This window comes from Python bivittatus, unplaced genomic scaffold, assembly GCF_059951505.1.
Source record: "Python bivittatus isolate LINGU-HERP-01145 unplaced genomic scaffold, Pbiv_v1 ctg000700_np1212, whole genome shotgun sequence".
NCBI classification, from domain to species: Eukaryota; Metazoa; Chordata; class Lepidosauria; order Squamata; family Pythonidae; genus Python; species Python bivittatus.
In genome coordinates this window covers 7,773,160-7,797,870 of record NW_028277098.1, presented here as the reverse complement: position 1 = coordinate 7,797,870, position 24,711 = coordinate 7,773,160, and the positions used below count along the sequence as shown (strand labels likewise).

Genomic DNA, 24,711 nt, shown 5'->3' with positions numbered 1-24,711 from the left:
TGCAGAAAGCTGGAAAGAGTGCTTCATCCTTGCTTTCCAACTGTTGCACTAGCCACAACCTGGAATAATTTGCTCTGCAGTATCTTCCTCTCCACTCCAGTTATCACTAGCAGCAGCATTTCTCCAGCAGGAAGAGGGAGCCTTTTCCCTCTCACATTTTTTTTTTTGCTAGCCAGATAGATTATGGACTGCTTTTTTCCACTGTCAAATAGAATTAAAAAAGCCAATGTTATTGTTTTCCTGAATAACAGGGGGAGGGGGGCCGGGTGGGATGGAGAAAGCTTGAGTCAGATAATTGTCTTGGAATGTGCCACTGGGAGCGAGAGCTGGATTGCTGCATCTGGGGACTTTCCTTATGTGAAGTGTCTTCTGGCATGTTGCATGAGAGACCCAAGAGAGCTAAGCTGAAAATCTCATTCATCCATATAAAAGTGCCAGGGAGAGGGGAAATGAAGCATTTTTACAACTGTACAATGAAGATGCCAAAACTGATAATTTGACAATCTGATTCCCAATATAAACCTTGATTTGACACCATCAGCAACAATAATTACACATTATTGAGAAAGGAAGAGTCCCAGTTCCTTCTGCTGTGATCATTCAGTTGCCACTTGCACAAAAGTGCTACAGACTGAGGGGCTTATAAAATGTTATGTACTGACAAGTAAAGTTTCAACATTGTTCTTTAAAAACATTAAAGCAATTTTGGGGATTTTGGGGTAAAAACAGGACATTCTCTTAGGAAAAGAATTAGGTTTGCTCTATTTAATGCTTCTCTGTTCTAAATATCTTCCTTAAACATGTCTCTTTTCTTTACTGAATACATTATTGGGGATCTGTTCCATTCCTTCACTTCTGTAAGTACAGAAGTGACATGGATTTTACAAAGTCAGTCTCAAATTGGTGGGGTCTAGGCAGAGGGCCTTTTCTGCTGTGGCTCCCGTCCTATGGAACATCTTGCCTCCCGAGGTCCGATGTGCCCCCTCCCTTATGGCCTTCAGAAAGGGGGTTAAATCCTGGCTCTGCCAGAAGGCCTGGGGGCCAGATGGGGGCTCGCATCTGTGGAGATGGCTGGTGGGGTGATGGGGTTGGTTCCCTCCCCAGCATCTTGAAGGTTTTAGGGCAAAAAATTACAGGGGGGGGTTAGGACATTTTTAAGGTATGTTTCTATTTTAATTATTTATGGATTTTAGCCATTGTTGGAGGGATTGGTGTTTTTTCCTTTTTGTTATTGTGAGCCGCCCAGAGTCACCCATTGGGGGAGATGGACGGCATACAAGTTTAACAATAAATAAATAAATAAAATATTCAGATTTTAGTTCCACCAAAAACCAACATAGCTCTATATACAAAGACACAATACGCAGCTCTCTCAATTTCTAACCATGGCACTTAACAAGTCACACTGGAACTTCCTCTCTCCTATTACATTTGGCAGATTGCCTGGCAGAATGAGACCTGAGCGCTCAGAAGCCAAAGAGAAATCAAAGCAAAAAACCTCTCCCCATTTATCCTCTTTTAGTTCCCATTTTCTTAGTAATCAAAACACTTCGTATTGCCATAAATTTGTAAGTATTTACAGGCAAGTATCCTCTTCCACACAAGGAGAAATCAATGCTTTTGAGTAGGGTACATCACCCCACCGGCCCTCCCCCCAAAACACAGATTCCTAAAACTTGTATCTGCTAGTTTTTATATATAGAAGCAAATGTATAAATACTTTCTGTGAATAAAACTACAGTACATCTCAGCACAGTGGCAAAAGCTACAGCCACAGATCAGTACTGTATGCTAACTAGATGAAACAGAAGCTTCCTGTTCTTCCCTCCTAAGGTTCTTTATGCTTAAACTTGACATAGAGTTGGCTCCCTTTAAAAAGAAGACTTTTATAAAGTAGGGCACATGGCTACTGGAGTGGGATATGAAGGAGGAAACATCAGTTTAAGCCCATTGAAAAGTTGCTCCTGAACAGCTAGCTAGATAATAGAGTGCATCTGTCTCTCCTGGGATCTAAGTAATTCCTGCTTTCTATTCAGGGCATACCTACTTTTCATCTATCCAACTAGCAACTCTTTGGACTAGACCCACTGCCCTGTTTTAATATTTCTTTCTGTCCCCAAACTTTTAAGATTGAAAGGGGAAACAAATGCTTCACTAGTGTTAATTGCTAGATTGAAGTAAAATGAGAAATGGCAAACTGAACTCAGCAATAATGTTTCCCCTCCCAATTGAACACTTCATAAAAATTGTTGATGCTCTTATTTAAAACAATGTATAGGTTGTATGCATTACAAAGTGAAGTTTATTCTTAGGTAAAACAAGTACCAAATCTCATGTAGCTAAAACTTCACTTTTTTTTTTTTTTTGCAGGAGGGACATATGAACAGGCTTGGCAGGGAGGCAAACGAAGGTTTGCAAACTGTCAAAACATCTTTAGAAAATGGAAGAGAACCTTAAACACTTTAATGATGACAGAGGACCATTAATTCATTCTTAGATTCTACTTGGTACACCTGGCAATCCGAGGCAATATAATTTAAAATTAAGGTAGTCGATCAATTATGCTTCTTAGCTATTCAGCTAAATATAAAACCCAATGCATTTTTTACTTATTGGTGCAGGTGAATTTGCAATTTAACAAGATATAGTTCATTATTAAAATGAAGGATAACTTCAGAGCCAAGCTAGGTGAGATGTTAATGATCTTTGATCAGATTGTCTGACGTTTCTTTGAGGGAAAAAAAAAGGCTGCAGAACTTCCCATGTGCTATTAAGTTCATGAACAGTTTCTTTAAATCATTTTTTTTTCACACAAATTTCAACCGGTTTAGTTTACTACCCAATATTAAGACAGGTTGCACCTATGGAAATTCTTCTATATAACTACTCTCCTGGTCTCTTTAGTTAGTGTGTAACTCTAATGATTTGATGTAATACAAAGTATATTAACAAATATATGAGTAAATTAACATTAAAAAATTTATATGGAGACTAGAGATTTCCTAAGCTATGAGTTTACTTATATATAGATTTTTTTATACTGCCCATACTCATGTTCTTTTAACTAAAGCTGGACAGGCAGAAATTACACAGAAGGAGATTTCCTAGCCATTTTATTATATCTATGTCAGGCAAATGTCATTGAAACTACCAATAAAACTACAATAGATTATCCCAATCATTTCTCCATGGCTTTATCATCATCTCTATCCTGATATAATAATGTAGGAAAGAACTGTCGCTGAATGAATAGTTGTTAAGCGAGGACCACCTGTAATGTATATTAAATCTTCAAATTCAGCAAGAAAACAAGCAGTTGCTATTTTCCTCCTGTCCATTCTGTCCTTGATCAAGTCCTCCCTTTCCTCCTCTTTCTCACACCTGGAAATTCACTTTTCATGGCAACGGCAAATGAAGAGGGATCAGGGAATGAACAGTTGTAGGAGCACTAGAGGATTTAGTGAAACTGGTTAAGGTATTAGGATGTTGAGATAACATTGCTGGCTTCGACAAGCAAATTCAGTGGGGAAGCCAGAAGGAGGCCACAAATGATGACCATGTGACATCCTTGCTTAAAGACCTACGGTGATTCACTTAACAACAGCAACTGGGAGTGCCGGAATTGCCATCACTAAGTGGCACAGTCACATGATGTGCTTTACGACTGTGTCACTTAGCAATGGCAATTCCGGTCCCAATTGCTGTCGTTAACTGAGGACTACCTGTATGCAGGGTTGGCACTATCATAGACAATGTAGGTTGGAGCTTTGGGCAGCAGATGCTGGAGGAGAGGAGACAAAAACAGTAGCAGACCCTTTACCCATTCCTACAAATGCCCTTTCTATGAGGTTCTGCATAATCCATCTTTCTCCTTAAAGAAACCTGTAAACCTTAGATGCTATAGAAAAATACTGTCCCACTGCCAGCATTGAAGACAGCTTTTATATTATTTTGTATTATAATTTCAGAGCAAAATGTCTTGGATGGCTTTAAAAAAGGATGGGAACAGGTCTATCAAGGACTATTAGTCTTGAAGACTCAATGCGACCTCTGGGTTGAGGACAACATGCCTTCAAATATTGGTGGTAGTAGGAAAGAGGTACATCTACAGCTCTGGTTTCCAGGTACCCCAGAAGCATCTAAGTGGCCACTGTGAGAAGGAAAATGCTGGAGTAAGATGAGCTTCAGCCTGATTCACCAGGACTATGCTGATGTTCTTATGATTAGGCCAATCAACATGTTTAGTGAACTAAACATTATGATCCTAAGATACAGAGCCAAAAGACAAATTTGCAGCTCCATACTATCTAAGAACACACTGCTCCTTATTCAGGAATCCCTTCGTGCATGCATGCATGCATCCCCACTTTCCTTCTCAGGTGTTTTAATCGTGTAAAACTTTTAATTCCCTCAAGGCCTATTCATCATAAAAGCCTCCCTCTGAGCCCAGTAATGACAGCTTTTGCCTGCCCTGGGTTTTCGCACAGAACTATTTAAGGAAATGATTAAAAAAAAGTCTCTCTCTCATCTAGATTTATCTCCATTTGCTTAATATACTTCCCCCTGTGGGACTGTTGACCCATTTCCTCAGCGACTCAGCTCTTCACTGCATTGCCTCACACCTGTCATTTGCTCATTTCCTTCCCTGAAAATGAAGGCGATGATGGGTCAGCAAAAGAAAGAAATAAGTTTGATACTCTTGTTGAAACCTCCTGTTCTTTTCTTTCTTCATTATGCAAAATGAGAAAGACGAGCAGCTTGCTGGGCCTAATCCAGAGAAAGGTGGTTCCGTGCAATGACCTGGCCCAAGGTACATGCTTTTGAGGTTTAACTCTTGCCAATGAATAAACCCCAGATTGGGCTGCATCTACTAATTAATTTATATATTCTCACTCCAAAGCATAGAAGCACCTCGGGGGGGGGGGGGGGGAGGAGTCTAGATTGATTTTTTCCCCTCACCAATGGAGCTTTCTTTTTTCCAAGGGAGGCACAGTTAACCATATGAATCCCTTTGTGTAGACTGACATGCTATAGACCTTGGATATATGTAATATTTAGAAACCGATGTTAAAGTTTTTGGTTTACTGGATGATAGGCAGTCATTCCATCATTAGAATTCAAATTGGCAACCCCATAGATGGCTAGCTCACTGCATTCAGCATAGTAGGCCACAGGTCAGGCAGGGCCTAACCCAGGAAAGAGCTTGATTTACTATTATCTGGGAGGCAGAAGGAAAATCACATAATAGTAAATATCATATTTCATATTAACAATGTAGCTTCTAAAGAACTATTTACGGAAATGGTGGGTGCTAATACCAGCCCTATCATCTACTAAATATGTGTAAAGTCTTAACTACAGTAGTAGAATATTTCAGAATGCACCAAATAATGTTATGCCTGGCTGACAGATCTCTGTTGCCCTAAAAGGTGTTAGTTAAAAATAGGATGTGTGTTTAAGATGGAAAACACTTTATGAATAATACCAAGGTTTGTCCCCTTTATTTTTTCAACATTTATTTTCTGTGAAGTTACCTGGCGTTGATCCATTTTAGCGGATTATAATTGCTTCTGTTTTTATTGGGTGCTCCTCTCCGATCTATCATTCAGGGTCAGGTCAGGTAACAATATTCATAAAGTACAGAAACACGTAACAGGTAAGAATCCAGTACTAACAAAATGCTAACTGGCCGTGTCTTTCGTATCATCTTTGGGTTGCCAGGCTGCAGCACACCTGGAGTCTTGTTCCTCACAGCAGGCATGGGGGGGTGGAATAGGAGTGGAATAGGAGGGGGGAAATGAAACGGCCAGGATGGAGCAAGAGGCAGAAGGCTCTACTGTTTTTTGTCTCTCATTGCAGCGGCATATTGAAAATGTATAATAGCAGCTTTAGATCACAGCATAACATCTCTTTACCAGCTTATTTGTGGCTACTTTTGGAAACAGCAGCGTGTGAAATTGAGCAAAAAACCCAAAAACAAAACAAGTTCAGATGCTAAATCTAGACGTTTCCCTGTTACAATCCTGGAATTCCACAAGTGAATTAGGATTCCAGTCATCCTGGATTCATTCTGGAGTGTCCAATCAAAATTTGATTAAATGAACCCTGAACAGGATTAGTAACCCTATAATATAATACCGGGCAAGAGTATTCAGAGCATGTTACACCCTGCACTATACAGATTGACCCCTCTCTATCATCCCCACACATAGAAGCAAGTAGGAACAAGTCAGCATCCTAGATGCATTATGAACTTAAATTCTCTTGGTTTTTGGACAAATCACCTGGGATAGCCGCAGCCATTACAAATCAGTTCTGCTCAACTTATGAGAAAGTGTCCAAATGACAAAAACAGAAAGGATAACACAAACAAAACAAAGAAATGCCACCACATGCTCAACCAATCATGGACACAAAAGAAAACTTGTATTTGACTACCTTAACCCATTTGGGTAACCGACCCACAACACATTTGCCTTGCTTATAGCAGCTACTAGGCAGCAGCTGTTCATATAGTAAGTAAATCAAGTAAGTAAATCAAGATTCCAGCTTATTGTATACCTATTACATGGTGTGTTAGAACACTAGGGATGAGGCCTAGAGTCTTGGTAACCTGGTGTTTTTACTTACCTCCTCCTTACAGAACAGGGTTCCTCAACCTCAGCAACTTTAAGATGGGTAGACTTCAACTCCCAGAATTCCCCAGCCAGCATGGCTGGCTGGGGAATTCTGGGAGTTGAAGTCTACCCATCTTAAAGTTGCTGAGGTTGAGGAACCCTGTTACAGAACACTAAATCATTTGGGACAAAATGGACACGAAAAGATTCCAGACATAAAAGACAAATAAAGTTTGCATCACTTAAGAACATAGTTTTCCTCAACCAGACCTACTCTAGCCCTCAGTTCCTGCCAGTGGACAACTGAATGGGAAGGAGGCAAGCCAGGGAATGAAGAAGAATGCTTTCTCCTATGGTAGTCTTCATCAGCTCCTGCTATTCAAAAGTATATTACTCTTTCCAGATGCCTTGGCTTACATCAAGGATAGGTAACCTAGTATCATCCAGGTATTTTGGACTTCAAATCCCATCAGCTCCTGGGAGTACAAGGCAAGGCGCTATGCTGGGAAGGAAAGGTGATGACTTACTGAGGTGAAATTGACCATTCATTCACATTCGAAAGTAAAGGAACAGCATTTGTTTCTCCATTTGGTAAGGAAATAGTAATGCTTTTATTTCTTTTAATGACAGTGACCAAAACATTCTTAGACTGCACAGGTAATCATGTGCACATAATCCACAATCTCTCTGATTACTTGTGTGAGAGGAAAAATGCTAGTAGCCTAAAACTTATTTTGATATAGTTATATGTTGCTTAATTACATTTAATAATAAAAGCAAGGGCTAGCTTAGAGATGACCTATGGGGCACTGACAGGAAATAATACTTGCAAAACCAGAGCAAACTGTTAAATAAGCAAACTTGTTGATGGGAACAGACGTGACAGGGACAAAGGGAACAGGAAAGTGTGGTGAAATTAGCTCTGGGAACGTTATGAAAATCCTAAGAGTCATGATTGTGGTTTGCGGTTTTTAAGGATAAAAAGGATTGCAATTTAGGGGTCTGCACCCACATGGTCAGGCTGTCCCAGTGACGGCCTGCTCCTGTTGGTCCGCATTGCAATGTGTATCTAAGTAAGTACTTTGTATGTTATTGATTGCACTTTACTTTCTTGTTGAACTAACTTTTAATAAAGCTCTTAAGAAGAACTTAGAACTTAGAGGTGACTTGTTTTATGGTGTGTCTGCCTCCCGTGTTTAACGTGGTTTTTTCCCTGACACTTGAAAATCCTAGTTTCTTCTGTATTTTTTTCTCTCATTGAAGAATACCGTCCTACACGCTTGCATTTACAGAAGGACATGGGGAATGCAAGTTGTAAATGCCATATCAGCAAAGCTCCTTCCCTTCCAGTGCGCACAGTACAGAGTTTGATATAATTAAATTGCACATATGAGTTTAATAGTACCCTTTGAAAATATACTAAATAAATCAGTCCTAGCAGTTTCTCAGGACATTCGGTACCTACACAATCTCAGCAGCAGTTTCAGTACAGGCCTATGGTTTGAGACTGATACAAAAAGTAGCCTAATTAAATGAGTGTTTTTAAAGTTGGTGTAAGGTACTGGGATTTTTGATATGTGCAAATGTATGTACTTTAATCACCTTGTTACCTCAAGTGCCAATTTATGCAACCAGATTTAAACTGTTGTAAACTGCTCTGACCCTTCAAGCTGGAGCAGGAAAACAAATCTAAACAAATGGCAGCACTGGTGTATTAGTTGCAAGATTTTATCCATATTCACCTACCAGTTTGCCTCCATATATGGAATTACACAATTCTTTTTTTTTTTTTTTTTACAGACTTAATAAAGACAAATAGCAGGACAGAACCACCTTTTTTTATTATTCTTTCATTGAAAACTGCTCTTATTTTATATTCTTCATTTAAATAAAAGTTATATCATGTGATTTATTTTCTTGCCTTATTGTCTTTTTCAAACTTCGGTTGCCATAGCAATTGGATGCAACTTGGCATCGCCATGACAACCACAGCCTCAGTTTCAATTCCCCATCTGACAGGGTGCCTCTCCTTCCCTCATTTGCCTCAACTGTCAAAAAAGAAAGACCCGTTTCCAAAGAAAGCTTAAAATCAAATAAATGAAAGTTAAAAAAATATAGCACTGGGTAAAAACAACAAAAGTATGCTGCACAGCTAGAGAGAACTGGTCCCCAATTATTTTTACTAGCACAGAACTCACATCACATTGTAAGATTTGTGCCAGTGTCAGTGAAAGAGTGCTACTGTAGTCATATTGTATTGTGGCTGATATATGTTCTGAGTTAACATCCAGAGATAGAAGCCAGTTCAATGAATTCTGTAGTAGGGTCAGATTTAAAGAAGTCAGGGATTGTAGAGGAGTACCAATGTAGTGCCCGGGTAGGATGCAGCTTTTGGACTTTAATCAAATCCATACTCCATCTCAAGGACTGTAGATGTCCTTGGCTCAGTCATGAACTCTTCGGCTTAACCTTTTTCAAAGTTATCTTAGGGGTACAAAGAGGAAGGATGTCGATGGAATAAAGTAACTCCCCCCAAAGTGGAAATTCTAATTATTCTTGATGGGGACAAATGAGATTGCAGGGTTTGTTGTTTTTTACAGTGATATAAAAATGCAAATTATAATTTTCATTGATTATTTGCTACCAGCGAAACATCAATACAAAATCCAGCATTAATTCATGCATATTATATATTGCAGACTTGGAGAACAACACCCCTGGAAGTCTTTCAGCACATTTAAATTAATGTGAGCTGCTCAAGAACATGGACTGAAAAGTCATTTTAAGTCTGAGATAACAAGTTTATCCTTAAGCTGTAGAAACATTGCAGGCTTCAACCATACTGATAGTCATTTCCCCTCCCCAAGAATTATACTTCTGTGACAAGTTATAAGGATCTCTTCTGGAATTCTCCAAATTTCATCAAAGTGTAATTCCTTTGATCCTTTAAAGAGAGTGATACTAGATAAAATTAGGTCTCACAAATAACTCTGCAAAAGTGAATATCTGACATGTCCACATTATATTAGAATCTGTGGTCTACAAAAATCTGATTTTTTAAAAGCTTCCCTACTATGTAAAATTATGAGTTTTTATTCCATGTGGGATAATATATCCACATGCAGTTGAAGAGGTATAAAACCCATCTAAAGATCCATTTCCATCCGTTTTTAGGTAAGTGATAAGATTTACATATTTCTGAGTTAATAGGGATAGGATTGCATACATCTTTAATTAGATGTGTCTTCATAATGTTTGATTAGTCTTCCATTCATGAAAGTTTTCTGAGGTTTTGCAGAGTTTATTTGTGCAGCATCTTTTATCCAGTTTGATGGGGGCTTGTATGAAAGACCCCCATGGCACTTTGTGCCCTAAGAATTTAAGGCACAGTATGTCTCAGTTAAAAAAAAAAAAACCCGAGGTACTGGTTCTCAGTAAGCCAGAATGGCTAACCAAGGCGAGTCTTCTTTTGTCAAAATTACAGTGTCACATATTGCCATGGATAATATTATAGGCATGGCTACCTGTTACACTCACTACCTCAGAGCAGTTAGATTGCATGAGAGTCACTCTCTCTCTTGAGAAAGCTTCCCCACAAATAATGAAACCAAAAAATGAGGAAAGGAGAGAATAAACACTGCAAATAGTGAAGAGGGAACCTTTAAACCACCTTTCTTCTCTCTGGATAATTTCCCTGTCCCTGTCCCTAATTTCTGGGGAAAATTAACTCCAAAAGATAAAGTTACTTTTCAGATTGCTCTGGAAAAGCAACTTTGTTCTGTATGTGTGTATTTTCTATCCTCTTCACCTTTCTCTGTCTGTTTGCAAAGTAGACTTCTAAATTCCAAAATGGTTGAGTTGTCATTGGATCGCTTTCTCATGGCGAATGACCAATGCATGCTTAAACACATTTATATGGAAGGAAACCCCATCAGACTCAATGGGACTTATCTGCAGGTAGATATATAAAGGCTGTGCTGATAAAATATAGCTCAAAAGCACCTTCTAAATCTGCATACTATTGGAGACAGCCAATGCATTATGTTTAATTGCTAATTTATTTATTTTGTTCTTGATGATTAGGATTTAATACACATTATAGATCAACTGATGAGATTTTGACCTAAAATAGTGAAGAGAATAACAAGCAACAATAAATAACTAAGAGTGTAACTGTCTCAATTTCAAGTCTAACTTCATCCAAGAAATTCTTCATCTTTAGACAAGGTAATATTCTGTCAGCCTCCCATTTAAAACATACATCCAGCAGAAACTAATTGGCTCTCTTCAAAAAATTCTCCTGTCAAAATTGCTATCAAATATTTTCCATATATTTACTTAATATCTGAATATTTTTCTTTCCATATTTATATTTGGTCGCTTATATTTGATGGCATCCGATAATAACACTGTCATTTTACAGGGTATTTAAGTGCATTTAATAGCTATTTGGTGACAGAATGTATTATCAACAGCATTTGATAAAAATATGAAGTGATGTTTGTACAGGGCTTAAAACTTGAAAACCAAAAGATTTCATATTTGATGCTTGCCAAAAGATGGTGGATATAACTCAGTAATCATGCATCTATTCAGAAGTATGCTTCTCTGAATTCAGGGGGGGGGGTTCTCAAATAAGTGAGTTCAGGATTCCATGTAAAGCATTCAAATAGTGAACTTTGAAGAAAATTTGAGGCACTGAAATTTACTGAAAAATTTAGTAAAATTCATATGTTTATGAGTTCCTTTATAACTTTAAATGCATGGGTAAACAATCTTGATTAGTGCCATCTGATAGTTGCTGGTAGGGACGGTGGCTAAAGATGTCACTAGAGACAAGGGAAAACATACCTACCTTCTTTATTATCACACAAAATCAACAGGAAATAAAACACTACTGCTTTTAGGCATTTTGTTACCAAATTCTGGTAGTAAGATAATCTTGGGTGATTCCAAGATTTGCAGAAAAGTGGCTCAGAAGCCATATATGCTCTGGGTTGCCAATCATATTTTAATGTTATGTAAAACATGACCCTCAAAGGAAATAAAAGGCTTTATAAGTAATTTATTTATTTTAACATGGAAGGAATGTAAAGGAAGAACAATTTGGGATATACAGTTCAATCTCTTTTGGGAAAATTGTAGTGTCTAATCATTCTTTTTTCTTTCTAGCGTTTTTCCCACATATGCAGTGTCTGCTCTTTTTTTGGATAAACCAAGTTTTGATCCATTGGTTGGAACAGGAACTGACCGACCAGCTTATCGCCCAAGCCTGACATTGAGGGCTGAGAGAGAGTGACTGGTCCAAAGTCACCCAGCTGGCTTTCATGACTAAGGCAGGACTAGAACTCAGTCTCCTGGTTTCTAGCCTGGAGCCTTAATCACTAGACCAGACTGGTTCTCATGGTGTTTAATCAAATAATGGAACAAAATTAGGCCACCTTATATTTTTACATAGCAAGGTGGATTCTCTTTCCCAGCCAAACAGAATTCTGCCCCAAAACAATCACCATGCATGACTCCAAAATAGAAAAGGTTTAATCCTAATTGTAATGTTATACTAACCACTCACAGGCTACATTCCATATTATGTTAAGGCATAGCTTGTTGTACAAGCCACGATGGTTTGGCTCACACATAACACTAAGCATAAAGCATGTGAACAATAATTATATTCATACTTCTAAGCCAAACTAAACAAATCACATGCATTAGCACTATGTCTTAAAGTACATGTTACTATGAATTAAAGTCCATATGTAATTCCTGATAAGGAATGCTATGTCTTCCTTGCACCCTAATGCATAGATTCCATGGATTGCTTTCTACTAAGAGTAGCCACAAACATGCACATTCAACTTGAAATACAAACCCCTAAGGAACTTTTTCTTGAGTGGATCATTTATTCTATATAACAGGGACATTATCATGCGTACAGAATTACTAATGCCTGGCTGAGAATGGATACATGTGTGTCTTTGATGACTTTAGGAGATTCTACCCTGTGAAGTCCTCCCCCCCCCCCCAAAGAATTGGGAGATGTTCACAAATCTGAATTCTGAACATACTGCTACACAGGACTGTGGAATCAATAAGACAAATTGGGCAGACTCATTACCACCATATAATTATTCAGTTGAGTATGCTTCTAACATTTCTATGAAAGAAGTTTGCACCTTCACCCATAACAAAATTACAGGATTTGTCCCCTCAATATAAAGCACATGGTCCTGGCACAAACCTTCACTGCTGATGCATAATTCAGTAAAGCATCCAGTGTTCTCTGCTTAGCCTTTATGAGGCCAGCACATTTGTTCTGGGTCTCTCATTGTGGTCAAATATGATTAATAGAAGATGAATTGAGCAGATATTGATGGTTTGCACTTCCCATCTTGCATCCTAACCCAATTGTAACTTTCCAAGCAACCATGTAAATAAAATCAAAACAGGAGGCCTGGCCACTGACGGCTGCTTGACTGATAGAAAACTGAGAAGACAAGAGGTTGAAAGTCTCTGTGTTTTTATCTGATTTTTACTCTGGCTACAAAAGATCTTTTTTTTTTTTTTAAGCTGGCTGTGATGCTTTACAGCAAAAGCAGAAATAAATGTAGTGATTGTTCCCTCTATTAACAGTGAAGGACAGTTCCTTGTATGCTACTAAATCTGGCTTTTTGACCCAAAATGCCCAAATAAATTTGCTTGCTCCCCAGGGAACAAACAACTATTGTCTCATATTTCCATCCTATGTATCACTCTCTATTTACATTAGAAAGCAAAACAGCACAGGGTGCTGGTATAATTACACATTTACCAAGCAGATATACAGGACTGAATCACCACCTCCTAGATATTTTTATCTTTATTACCTAGTCAAATGGATTTAGATGAAACAACCCCATTTCTCCTCCAGACTACAATCCTCAGTCATTTTTCTTCCAATTTATCCATGTAAAGTCCTTTTGGCACAGTGGCAAAATTAAGAGGTAAAACTTTTCCTAACCGGGAAGGCAACACCAGTTGGTTTGAGGGCAGCTTTTAGGGGCATGTCAAGAACTACTTTCCAAAAGCTGGTGGAGCTCGATCTCTTTTGGGGGAGGGTTTGAGGATTTTAAGGGATCAATGGGTACCTTAAGCTCCTACAACATTTGAGGCACCAATCATTAAACCTTCACTTTGGGGGAGCTTTGAGGGCCCCAAAAGTGATGCTGATGAGCAACCTTCAAACTCCAGGCCATACATTTTGTACTCTTACCTCAATACCTCATCAAACTCCAAATTATTTGTTAAATATTAGAATACTGATCAGTGATCCCTGATGCAGAAAACATTTCTGCATACTCCAGAACACAAGACTGTCAGGAAGGAAGAATCATTCTAGCTTCTCTCTGACATGCCAGCTATCTAACCACAGAACTATTTTGTATGCTGGAGAACATTTTCTTATCCTATCAGAGGAAGGGATAATCTAAACACACACACACACACACACACACACACACACGTCAATTTGATTCTGCTGATTGCAGAAACTGGGCTTTCTAAAACCAATGCAATTGTCTAAAAAAGGGGGACTCAAGAGACTGTTGAGACAGCAACACACAAGTTGTCAAGAGGTGGTTAAAAGATGCTAAAGCTGATTGTCTCACTGTACAATTACAAAAGAGAAAATAAGTAGGCATTGCTGCATTATCTGATAATAATATGCAATTACAATGCTCTTTCATTAGAACGTTGGTAAAGTTAGCTGTATCCTAAGTCATCCCAGTGAACTGACAGATAGGCAGCCTTGCCCAACAGGAGCCTATGGCACTTGAATTCTAAACATAGTTTAATGTCAGAATCTGCAGGATTTATATTAATCTATGCACAGGAACTGTGGTCCATGCTCAGCTACTAGACAGAGGGAAAAAAGGTAGTATACTTTTTCCTAAGCTCCAAATCCAGTTCCTCCCATAATAATCCAAACATAATTGCTTTTTTGGGTAAACCAGACTCTTTACCTGACAACCACTAATTTGGCTTTGTTTCTTGCTGTATTTGATCCTAATCTGTCTTCTTTTTCACATTTCTGTGCACCTTCTTTCCCCCAATACTCAATGGGTAGCTTTCTCAACAACCTGGCCTAGACTGTGAAGGCCCCATTCAAAATATAAATTATCTTACAACAAGATCTTTCCAGCTCCTCTTATCTTAAATCTATTGCACCCCAAGATTCCCAAGCTGGAAAGTAAGATTTTTAGGTTGCGGGATAGGTGATATTTTGTGTTTCCTGTAAGGTGCTCACTGAGCTGAATTTGCCCCATCATTTACTAGTCTCAGGTCAGGCTTATTTTTGAGACTTCAGTCTCAGTGCTGCCCTGGAAACAAAATTTGCAATTTTGGGAATTTTACTTTAAAAACAAAGGACAGAAATTTCCTTAAAAGGCCACCATCAGCTTTACTGGTTCATTTCAAAGTATGTATTGTAATTTCATAACCAGAAAATCAATGTGGCAAGTATACATTTATCTAGGCCTCTAATTCCTGTATGTGGGCTCTAAGTGGCTTACAGAATATCAAACACAGGGCTAAAAACATATCATTGATCAGTATCCAGCAAGAACATCATACCTGCTATGATTCTACAACCCCTAAGCCTTTCTGAAGAGCCAGGTCTCTATAACCCTTCAGAAACCAATTAAGGTTGGGAGGACTAGATATCCAGGAATAAACTGTCCTTTATAAGTGGGGCAGTCACTGAAAAGGCTTGCCCTTATGGTCCCTGTAGGTGACATTCTCTCAAGAAGGGGATTTTCATTGAGCCTTTTCTTCCTGATTTCACTGAATGGGGAAATTCAATCCAGAAAAGGCTGTTTTGTAACTGTAGAGAGCCATGGAGATGGCCTTGAAGGGAATATTTAGAAGCCATTATAGAAACAAGGGCAGAAGCATTCCTTAAGCCCTGGGAAAATGCTAGTATTAGAAAGAGGCTCAGGCTGGCTCCTCCTTAACTCAATGGGAATATAAGAGAGAGGAAAAGTAAAACACAGGCAGACATGTAATATTATATTACTATAGCCTAATTCAATAAAGTATAAAGCTTTCTTAGGGGGTTGGTTTCTTGATCTGGTCTACTTCATAGAGCTGACAGTAGTATCCAGGTCCTGTGCTATGAAGGGCTTGAAAGGTGACAAGAAGCACTATGAATTGCATCTGGAAGTTAACAATGAAACTCCCAACCTTGGTCTGCCCATAACTATATGGGGAACTATAGGCTGTATCAGCTGAAGCTTCTGAATGATCTTCATGACAGCCCCATGTAAATTGTAGTAGTCCAATTTATCAGTGTACGAGTTACCAAGGGAGTGGGTGATTGTGCATAAGGCTTCTTGATCCAGGAATGGCTGCAATTTGCACACAAGATGTAATTGTGCAAAGAATCTCCTGGCCACAGTTTTCTGTACCAGCAAGAGCCATAAGTCCAGAAGAATCCCCAAATTGCAAGCCAACTCCATACAGGGGAAGGTAACCCTATCTAGAGTTAGAATATTTCTGGATTCCACAGGATTTCAAATCCACAGCCTCTTTCTCTTCCTATTCAACTTGAGCCTGTTTTTCCCCATCCAGGTACTCACAGCCTCTAAGCACCAAGCCAAGTCTTCCACCATACTACCTGTTCAACCAGAGATGAAGATATATAACTGGGTATTGTTTGCATACCAGTGATACTTCACCCTGTACCTACTGATTACCTGTTCCAGAGGTTTAATGTAGATATTAAACAGCAGGAAGAAAAGAGCTGACTCATACAGCATTTTATAATGGAGCTCCCATAGACTTGACCTCTCCCCATCACCATCACTGACTGAAACTAGCCTTGGAAATAGTTTGGAAGCTACTGAAAAATCCAGTTGAACCAGCCTAAAGTTGAATACCCCTTATCCCAGTCCTTCCACAGGCCATACCTCAGGGTGACTGATGAAGTTTCTGTCCTGTACCCAGGCCTGAATCCAATTGGTAATGGCTCAGATAATCTGTTTCCTCCAGGATTCTCTACAGATGCTGGCCACCCAATTTCTCAACAATTCACTAGCCAGGTGGGACAGAGATCAAGTCTGCAGGTGGCTGCACTAACAGCACTAAGTACCCTATCTAATTCCTCAAGATTCACAAGCTCAAACTGATGCCAGATCACCAGGCCAGACAAAGCTCCCATCATCACAGCAGGACCTGCCTACTTTTGACATGGTATACATTAGATATGTTTATAGTGATGTGACTGCAGTGTAGAATCTATCCATAACCTTTCAGCATTAACCAACAGTAACAAATGACCACTGATATTGCTCAACCTGGGTGAAGTACTCTACCCCATTGTGGGCATGCTAGAAGACAAGAAGGAAAGGAGCAAATAAGATTTTTTGGGATGTATGAGCAGCATCAAATACTTCAGGATAGATAGAGAACTATGGATAATGGAAGCCCAACTCAGACTTCTTTTAGTCCCAAAGCCTTTTAGAAAGCATTATATTTGCCATTTAAACTATAATGAAGATATCTGCAGGAACTAAACATTTCAGAATTCTAATTAGAATTAGTTTATATGGGTGACATCCACAAAATTTTCCCCAAATGCAAAAATGATTATTCTTTGTGATTATTCTTCTAAGAAAGAGACAGAATTGTTTAAAAAACAGTTATGCAGCTCAGTCAAGCCCCCCTCCTCACAACTGACATGATGAGTGCCTGTAGAACAAGAGCAAACCCAGGCACAAATGATAACGTGATGTCATTTTTTTTCTAGTATCTTCCACCCAACAGGACTAAATGATTAATTATGTAGCAAATCAAATATGGTTATGTGATATAAATGCTGGTTGAATGCACAGCTAATTTCAAAACCCAGTTCCAAGCCACCTAGTCTTGTAAAAGACTAGCCTCAAAACCGGCTCTTCAGTTGGGTCCATTACAATATAAGGCCTTACTTAGATAAATTCCACATTTTGTAACCTGAATTCTGATTGATTACTACCTCTGGAATGTACTTTCTTAGGCAACTTGAACCAAATTATTTGTCTCTGATTCTTCTGGCCACTAACTGCAACCTTTGAGATTTCACCCATATCTACTTTGTTCAGGTCTCCATTGGCCTCTATTCTCTTGCCCTGAGAACCAGGACCTATATGGATCCTAGAACATGATTGCTTGAAAGGTAGCCTTTGCTATAGCCTCTATCTTAGTAAATATTTAATATGTTAATACAAGAGTAATTTGAAGCTACTGTCTATTAAAAATCCCTTTGAACATTTTCTGATTCATTAGCCTCTAAAAAAGAGAGGGTGGATACTGTTCACTGAAGTTAGATTATGAAACAGAAATCCTTTTTAATTAAGACACAGGATGATATTTAAGTAGAGAATAAGGGTTTATCTTGACAGAAGACATAAGGAGGTCAGGTTCTCAGAGCTCCTTATGAATACTTATAGGATGACTAACTCATTTAGTATTTCATTCAGATTTCATTCAGATTTTTATTCCTAGGGACTTTTTAATGTTTCAGTGAGGTTGCAGAATTTGTACCTTCCTACATATGTGGTATCCCTTTCTTTATGAGAAGCAGTGGACAAAATGTTGGCATCCCATGAGGCAAAGAAGGAGGAAGAATTCAGTATTATTTTAGTGCATCAGAATAGAAATCAGACATATTTGAGGCATGGAGATAGCCAGTGAAATATACATGACCAACAAAGACCATTTACTTTTGGTAACTTAAAGTGATCCAGATAAAGCCAATGAAGAAGAACTGGGAAGAGTTAAAATGATAGCTTCCAAAGTACACCATAAGGTAAAAAAAATGGATTGCTATTAATAATTCAGAAAAGTAACAGATCACTTCAATAATGTACAAACTGAAGATGACTAATACCTTGGCAACTTCTTGGCAATGAGACACTTTAAGCTAATAAATAGTAGGCACCCAATACGAGCTGCATGGGTGATTTTTTGGCAAGAGAATATGAAGTGCATATCTCTGTGTATTTCATCAAGCAAAACGTATAATCAAGAATCATGATGCCATTTTTCATGTATAAAAGAATGTATTTGAAATCCTTGTCCAGTTCTAGCAATATGAGATAGGTCTAAAGATGTAACATAGAACAGGAAAGTTCACAACTTGGATCTAATTTTCATCTTTAAAACTTCAAATTTAAAAATGTTTCATGCCATTATTTCTAAATGTCTTCTGCATTTAAGGACAATAGCATGAAACTTTTTCAAAATGATGTTTTAGGAGCAAAAGCATAATTTGCTGGATCTTACCAAGGGACCTTCAGAATTCTATATTAGGAGACGCTTCTATGAAATTCACAATTAAAGGTATTCTGTGACTCAATACTTTGATAATTTGTTGTCTGTTATGTTTCTGTGTCAAGATATCATATAAATCAGAAAGGAAGAAGTCATTGGTATAACACTTTTTCTCCTTTTCATGCAGTTTGCTTTATGGGGGGAAATCAATATTTTCATTTTAAATAATCTATCTTACAGACCATTTTTCAGAGAATGTATTGCATATGCACATTGGCCTGTAAATTCAGCCAATCTAAACCAGTCTGAATAGCTCCTTTGCACTATTAAGCACACTAGCCTCTGTTCATTAGCTGCAGTACTTTATGGCACAACAAGCAGCTAAACATGGTAGCTGACCTCTGTAACCTGCTAAATACTAAGGCAAGTTGAACATTCTGCACTTGAAGTGAACAGTCTTAAACTCTTTCACCATACATCCCACAATAGAAAAGAATGGGCTAATATAAAAATCTTGTTCATTTCTCTGGAGTTTCTACGGGAAAGGTAAATTCCAGAGGATAATGCAAAACCAGATTATAGGTGGCTAGGCTGTGGAGAGCACAAAGCCATAAGAAGAAACTTAATATTTGACTTATTTATTGCAGTATAATAAATCCTCATCTTAGCAGAAAAATAGCCTTGGGATGGCTTTTAATAAATTCAAAGTGGGACAAAAATCCTATAACTATAAATAAAGTAAGTAAGTAGAGCTGCTTTGATAGGCTACTTAATATTTCCTTCTAGAAGACGCACTCACTCACACACGCACATTAAAAAAAAAACAACAGTCATGACATGAGAAAAGGATGAAATGACCAGAAAAAAATGATGATGCCAGTTGGACATGGTCTTGGGTTGTCATTTCACCATTATTTCTGACAGTTTCCAAGTTTCTGCCAACTAGCACCAGTCAAGACTTTGTGCTAGCAAGATTCCAGATTCTTTTTTTGTGCTCAATAGAAGCTTCATTGACAGACAAAAATAATCCTTATAGCCTTTGCAGCAAATCCTTGGTAAACAAATGTATTAATGTCTGACACTTTCTTCAAAGAACTTTCTTCAAGGATAGCTCTGTAACTTCCCAGTCAACTATTCTGATCTGTACTGTATGTAGAGTTAAAAAACAAGGAGGAGACGTTCTGCATGGGTCTCTAGACTATCTTATAGTCCTTGGGGCAATTCTAAGAAAACAGATTGTTCTATTAGTTCTCAACAACTTCAACCACCACAACTCTATAAAAAGGGGCCCATTTCTCTTTCTTTAAATACAGCATGGCCATTCATGTCTCCAGCTATATTGAGGCTACTGGATAGTGTTCTGATAACAAAAAGCACATGAGGGGAGTTGCTAGAGCAAGAATGCAAACTTGGATTGGTAGAAGGTTATCCCTTGTTGAATAGGCAACAGCAGAAGTCCAGTCTCCTAATATTTATAGCAAGATCTAAAAGTAATAACTCCTTTGAATCAAATTCTACTCCTAGTGACTACATGGACACAACCATGTAGTTTTCTTGGTAACAGTACAGAACAGGAGAGGCTTCATATTACATGCTGATTATGCAGTGCAATGTTATAGTCATTTATTTTCCAATGTCCCTGAAGAGGGATACACATATCCATCTTGCTCACTTGGTAATATTCCAACTAAAAATGTAAGCATGTAATGAGAGAGATGAAGATCTGCTCTACAATTACTTTTTTGAAACTATGAAGATGAAAATGTCTCCCATAAAGTTTGAGCACTTACTGCAGAAGGCATTTCTTGCCTACTGTGAGCTCTCTTAATTCTGTTGCAAGGGCCTACTTATTATTATATTGATTTATTAAGAAAAATGGAATTATGCTCTGGGTGTTAAAATACTATGCAGATAGTTCTTATCCAAGTCTTTGATACTTCCGAATATGGCATTAATTTCTTTGTCATGAAAAGCTGCCTGAGAAAAGCAGGTACAGGAAAATCATGTTAACAGAACAAGGATAAGATATATTATTTAACACTAATTGCCCTCTGTCAACATTCTTAGCCAAGATTCTGTTACGCTCTACAGTCACATTTCCTCATAACCAAAAGGAAGAACTCAGGGTAGGTCTGAGAAGATGAAAGTGCAACTTACATGACAGGACGGGAACAATCCTGAATAGTTTGCTGAATCCCACAAGGTATAGGAAACATGGTACAATTTGGAACACTTTGAAGAGGCAACAAAACTACCTCTTGCTCCAAATATGGCTGCCATTCATACAAGGGTAGAATAAAAATCCTGCAGCTAAAGGACTCATTTGTGGTGGAGATAAAATCTACTTTTTCCCTTTGATACTGAGCGATCTACTCCCTACTCATACAGGCTATCATTACTAAGTATAATGCATCTGCAAGAGCACAGAAGTCCTCACTACAATCCACCAGAAGTCTCTATAATATTCAAGCCACCCACACACACCCCTAGCTAAAAAGAATAAAACTCTCTAAGGTGCCTTATCGAACTGGATGCATGGTGCTGGGTGGGGCTGCAAAGATAATACCAGAAAGGTCTGATGCAATGCACAGTACAATTGCAAAAATCACACACCTTTGGTACTAATCTGGAATTCAGTTTAGCTGCTTTCAGTTTGGCTACTTTCTACTTCTTTCATAATAAGTATATTCCAGATTACAATAGTTACCCCATGTAAAAAGAGAATATACATGACAGACAGACAGATGATAGATAGATAGATAGATAGATAGATAGATAGATAGATAGATAGATAGATAGATAGACAGACAGACAGACTTATCCTGAGTATTTATACAAAGAGCCAGCACTGTGTAAGAAGGCTGTCTGATTGTGAGATACCAATGTTCAGGAGCTATCCATGGTTCTGAATCGAGTGTTTATTAGAAATCCATTAAACGGTTTTGGTGCCTTAGTTTTGATTGTGATACCAGCTTTGCTTAACATGTTCAGTTCAATGTGGAGAAAAAGAGGGTAATTCTATCTATAATGAAAGCCAACCTTCTGTACTGGTGGCATGGGTGTGCTAAGCAAGTACAGTGAAAAGACCTGTTTGCCAGAATGACTAGAACTGGGAACTGGCAATACGAAAGCCTGGCAGGAAAGAATAGTGGGTGTGGGTGGGCTTGAAGTAGTTAAGTTGTGCTATATATCAGTGTCTTTTGCTTTAGATTCCCAAAGGATAGACGGGGGAGGATTTAATTAGTTGGCAAGTGGTCAGCTAATGCTGATGGTGTATATAGCAAGGGTAATGTATATAGCCATGCTTATATTTAATTCCTAATTGCCTTAGACTAGATTAGATGTCATGATCTCTGTTGCCCAGTTTTCTGGAGATCAGGGCAATGATCTGGTCAACAGTGATTTGGGAAGGGTGTAATGCTTTAATAGCACAATCATTATCTTTATTATTTGCATTAAAAAAACACCAGGATGAAAATTAAGATTATTTTTTAGGAAGAAGATGGTATTAGGATGAACTGTTTATTCCCTATAGAGTAAAGAAGCATATAGTTCTGTTTTGCTATCCATAATATAGGAAGAAAGAAGTTGTTTATGAAAAGGGATCCACAATTTCCTATACCTACATCTTAAGTAATAAGGCATTTCATCCAACTGGATCAACTTCTCTGATTTCAATCAAGCTTTCTTTTGCTGATGAAGAGTTTTATGCAACTTAAAAGCTTACCCACTCTTGCATCGTGTCAAAATCAGTTCAGTCAAAACCACTGCAGTGCTCATTTAGCATGCATTTGTTATAACATACGTGACAACATATCAAAATGTTTTATTAAGTTAGATAGTGCAGTCCAGAGAACAAGGCCCAGAAACTCTTTCCAAATAATTTGAAAAAAAAAAATCTTGAGATTATGAGAAACTTGGCTTTACAAAAAAGGAATGGTTAAATATGAACTCAAGATCTCCTTTGCTCAGTCATCACCTTCCTATCAAATTATGTCCTTAGATGTTGGAGAACTTTTAGTTTCTAGAGTTGGCAACATCACTTGCACTCTCTTCCAGATTCTTTCAGCCAATGATCTGGGCTGTGACTCTTTTAAGCCAAATCAACCTGCCCATTGCATATCAGCCCATGCAAAGAACTGAAGCAATGCAAAGAGAAATGCAGATTACAACAGCAGGAAAAAAATGCAAGCGTTCCTAAATAAATCGAGAGGATGGAAAGGGAGAGTGGGGGCATGCATGCACTTCATGTCCATTTCCATGTGATCCAGCTACAGAATGGAACAGGAGCTTGGAGCTTACCTTTGCCCACGTTTCTGATTCAGCAAGTGCCATTCATAGCACCACATATACTAAGAGCTGGGAAAAGGGACGAGGGGAAAGGATATGGCCAGTCGATGAGCTTCTTGGCATATTTCCTGACAATGTTATCTTCCCCAAAGATGAAGAGAGATCGGTTGACCGTGAAGCAGTTCTGGCGGACAGGTATGGGATTGTACAATGCCATAGTCCTGGCCCGTTGAGCTTTGGTTTGCTTGTATGCTCCTGGGGTTCCCCCTGAAGAAGCAGGAGCTCCCTGGCGGCTCCTATTCTGTTCGATGGCTCCATCTCCAGATCCCAGCCTGCCAGCCATTGCCTCACCGAAGCGAGCCATCCTGGAAGGAAAAGAGAGAGGTGATCCAATCAAGGCCCCCTCCTTTCCACAAAGTAGCAAGCAGCAAGAAAGGTGCGTGCGTGTGTGTTGGAGAGGGTGGTGTTCCCAGGAGAGCACCCCTTTTGTCTGCCTCTTGGTGATGCTTTCAAACCCACACGTTGAATGACTCCTCCATTCCTCTGGAACCAACGGTTAATAGCCAGCCATGCAATCCTTTCAATACAAAACACAAAGCATTGGGTTTGTTTTTCAAAAAAAAAAGGGGGGGGGGAACAATCCCCACCAAGAAATCAGTCAAACCTACAAGCAAAAGCCATAGTAAATTTTTCAGAAGATGGTCAGATGCCTAATAAATGGAGGCTCTGTGTGTGTGTGTGTGTGTGTGTGTGTGTGTGTGTGTGTATTTGCTGAGAGGAGAGCTCAGGTTCTGTCCCTTTTTACGTGGAGCTCACTGCACCGAGGCTGAGCTTTAAATCAGACACGTCCTCCTCCTCCTCCTTCTTCTCCTCCTTCTCCTGGCTTTGTGTAGAGGAAAAAAATAGGGGTTCTCCCCTACTCCGCCTCCTTTCTCGGACCCCCCAAAAAATCTAATCCAGGAGGAATCAGAGGGGCTGTCAAAATCGGACGGGAAAGGATTGCAATGCAAGTCCTGCCATCTGCCTGTCAGGAAGAAGGAGAGAGGAAAAAAGCCCTGCAGTTGGGTAAACGTGGACAAGAAGAGGTGGAGAAACAGGTTGCAGCCCCCTCCAATCTAGTCAGAAAGCAAAGTGTTTAACTTCCTCGCAATCGGCTCCATCTTCCTCTTTGAAACAAGAAGCATTATCTCATTCCCCCCCCCCCCAAGGAGTGGGGAAGAACTATCCATCTCTCTCTCTCCCACACACATACCTTTTGCAAGAGAATTAATACAATTATATGGAGGAGTGCTAACAATGGCTTTTGACTAAGCTTCAGTGCTGTTCAATTCATTCTCTCTCTCTCACACACACACACACACACAAGCACACACACACACAAATTCACAGGGTAGCTTCTGTTTAGCAACCAGATTAGATTTTCCCAGGGAAGATCAGGAAGGAGGGAGGGGTCTATCAGGAACAAAGAGATTGCTTTGTAGTCCTGCATAGGAGCAGGGGCTTGCTGAGTAGCAAG

At 38.9% G+C, this 24,711-nt stretch overlaps 1 protein-coding gene across 1 annotated transcript in view; it reads right to left on the bottom strand.

Annotated features, from left to right (window-relative positions):
- CACNA1E (calcium voltage-gated channel subunit alpha1 E) overlaps nucleotides 1–23,560 on the bottom strand; it is a 281,325-nt gene extending 257,765 nt beyond the window's left edge. Inside the window, exon 1 of the mRNA XM_088153792.1 lies at nucleotides 23,294–23,560. Coding sequence (XP_088009918.1) covers nucleotides 23,294–23,559 — 266 coding nt within the window. The 5' untranslated portion in view covers nucleotide 23,560. The remainder of the gene's footprint in view (nucleotides 1–23,293) is intronic.
- Between the last annotated feature and the right edge of the window lie 1,151 nt (nucleotides 23,561–24,711).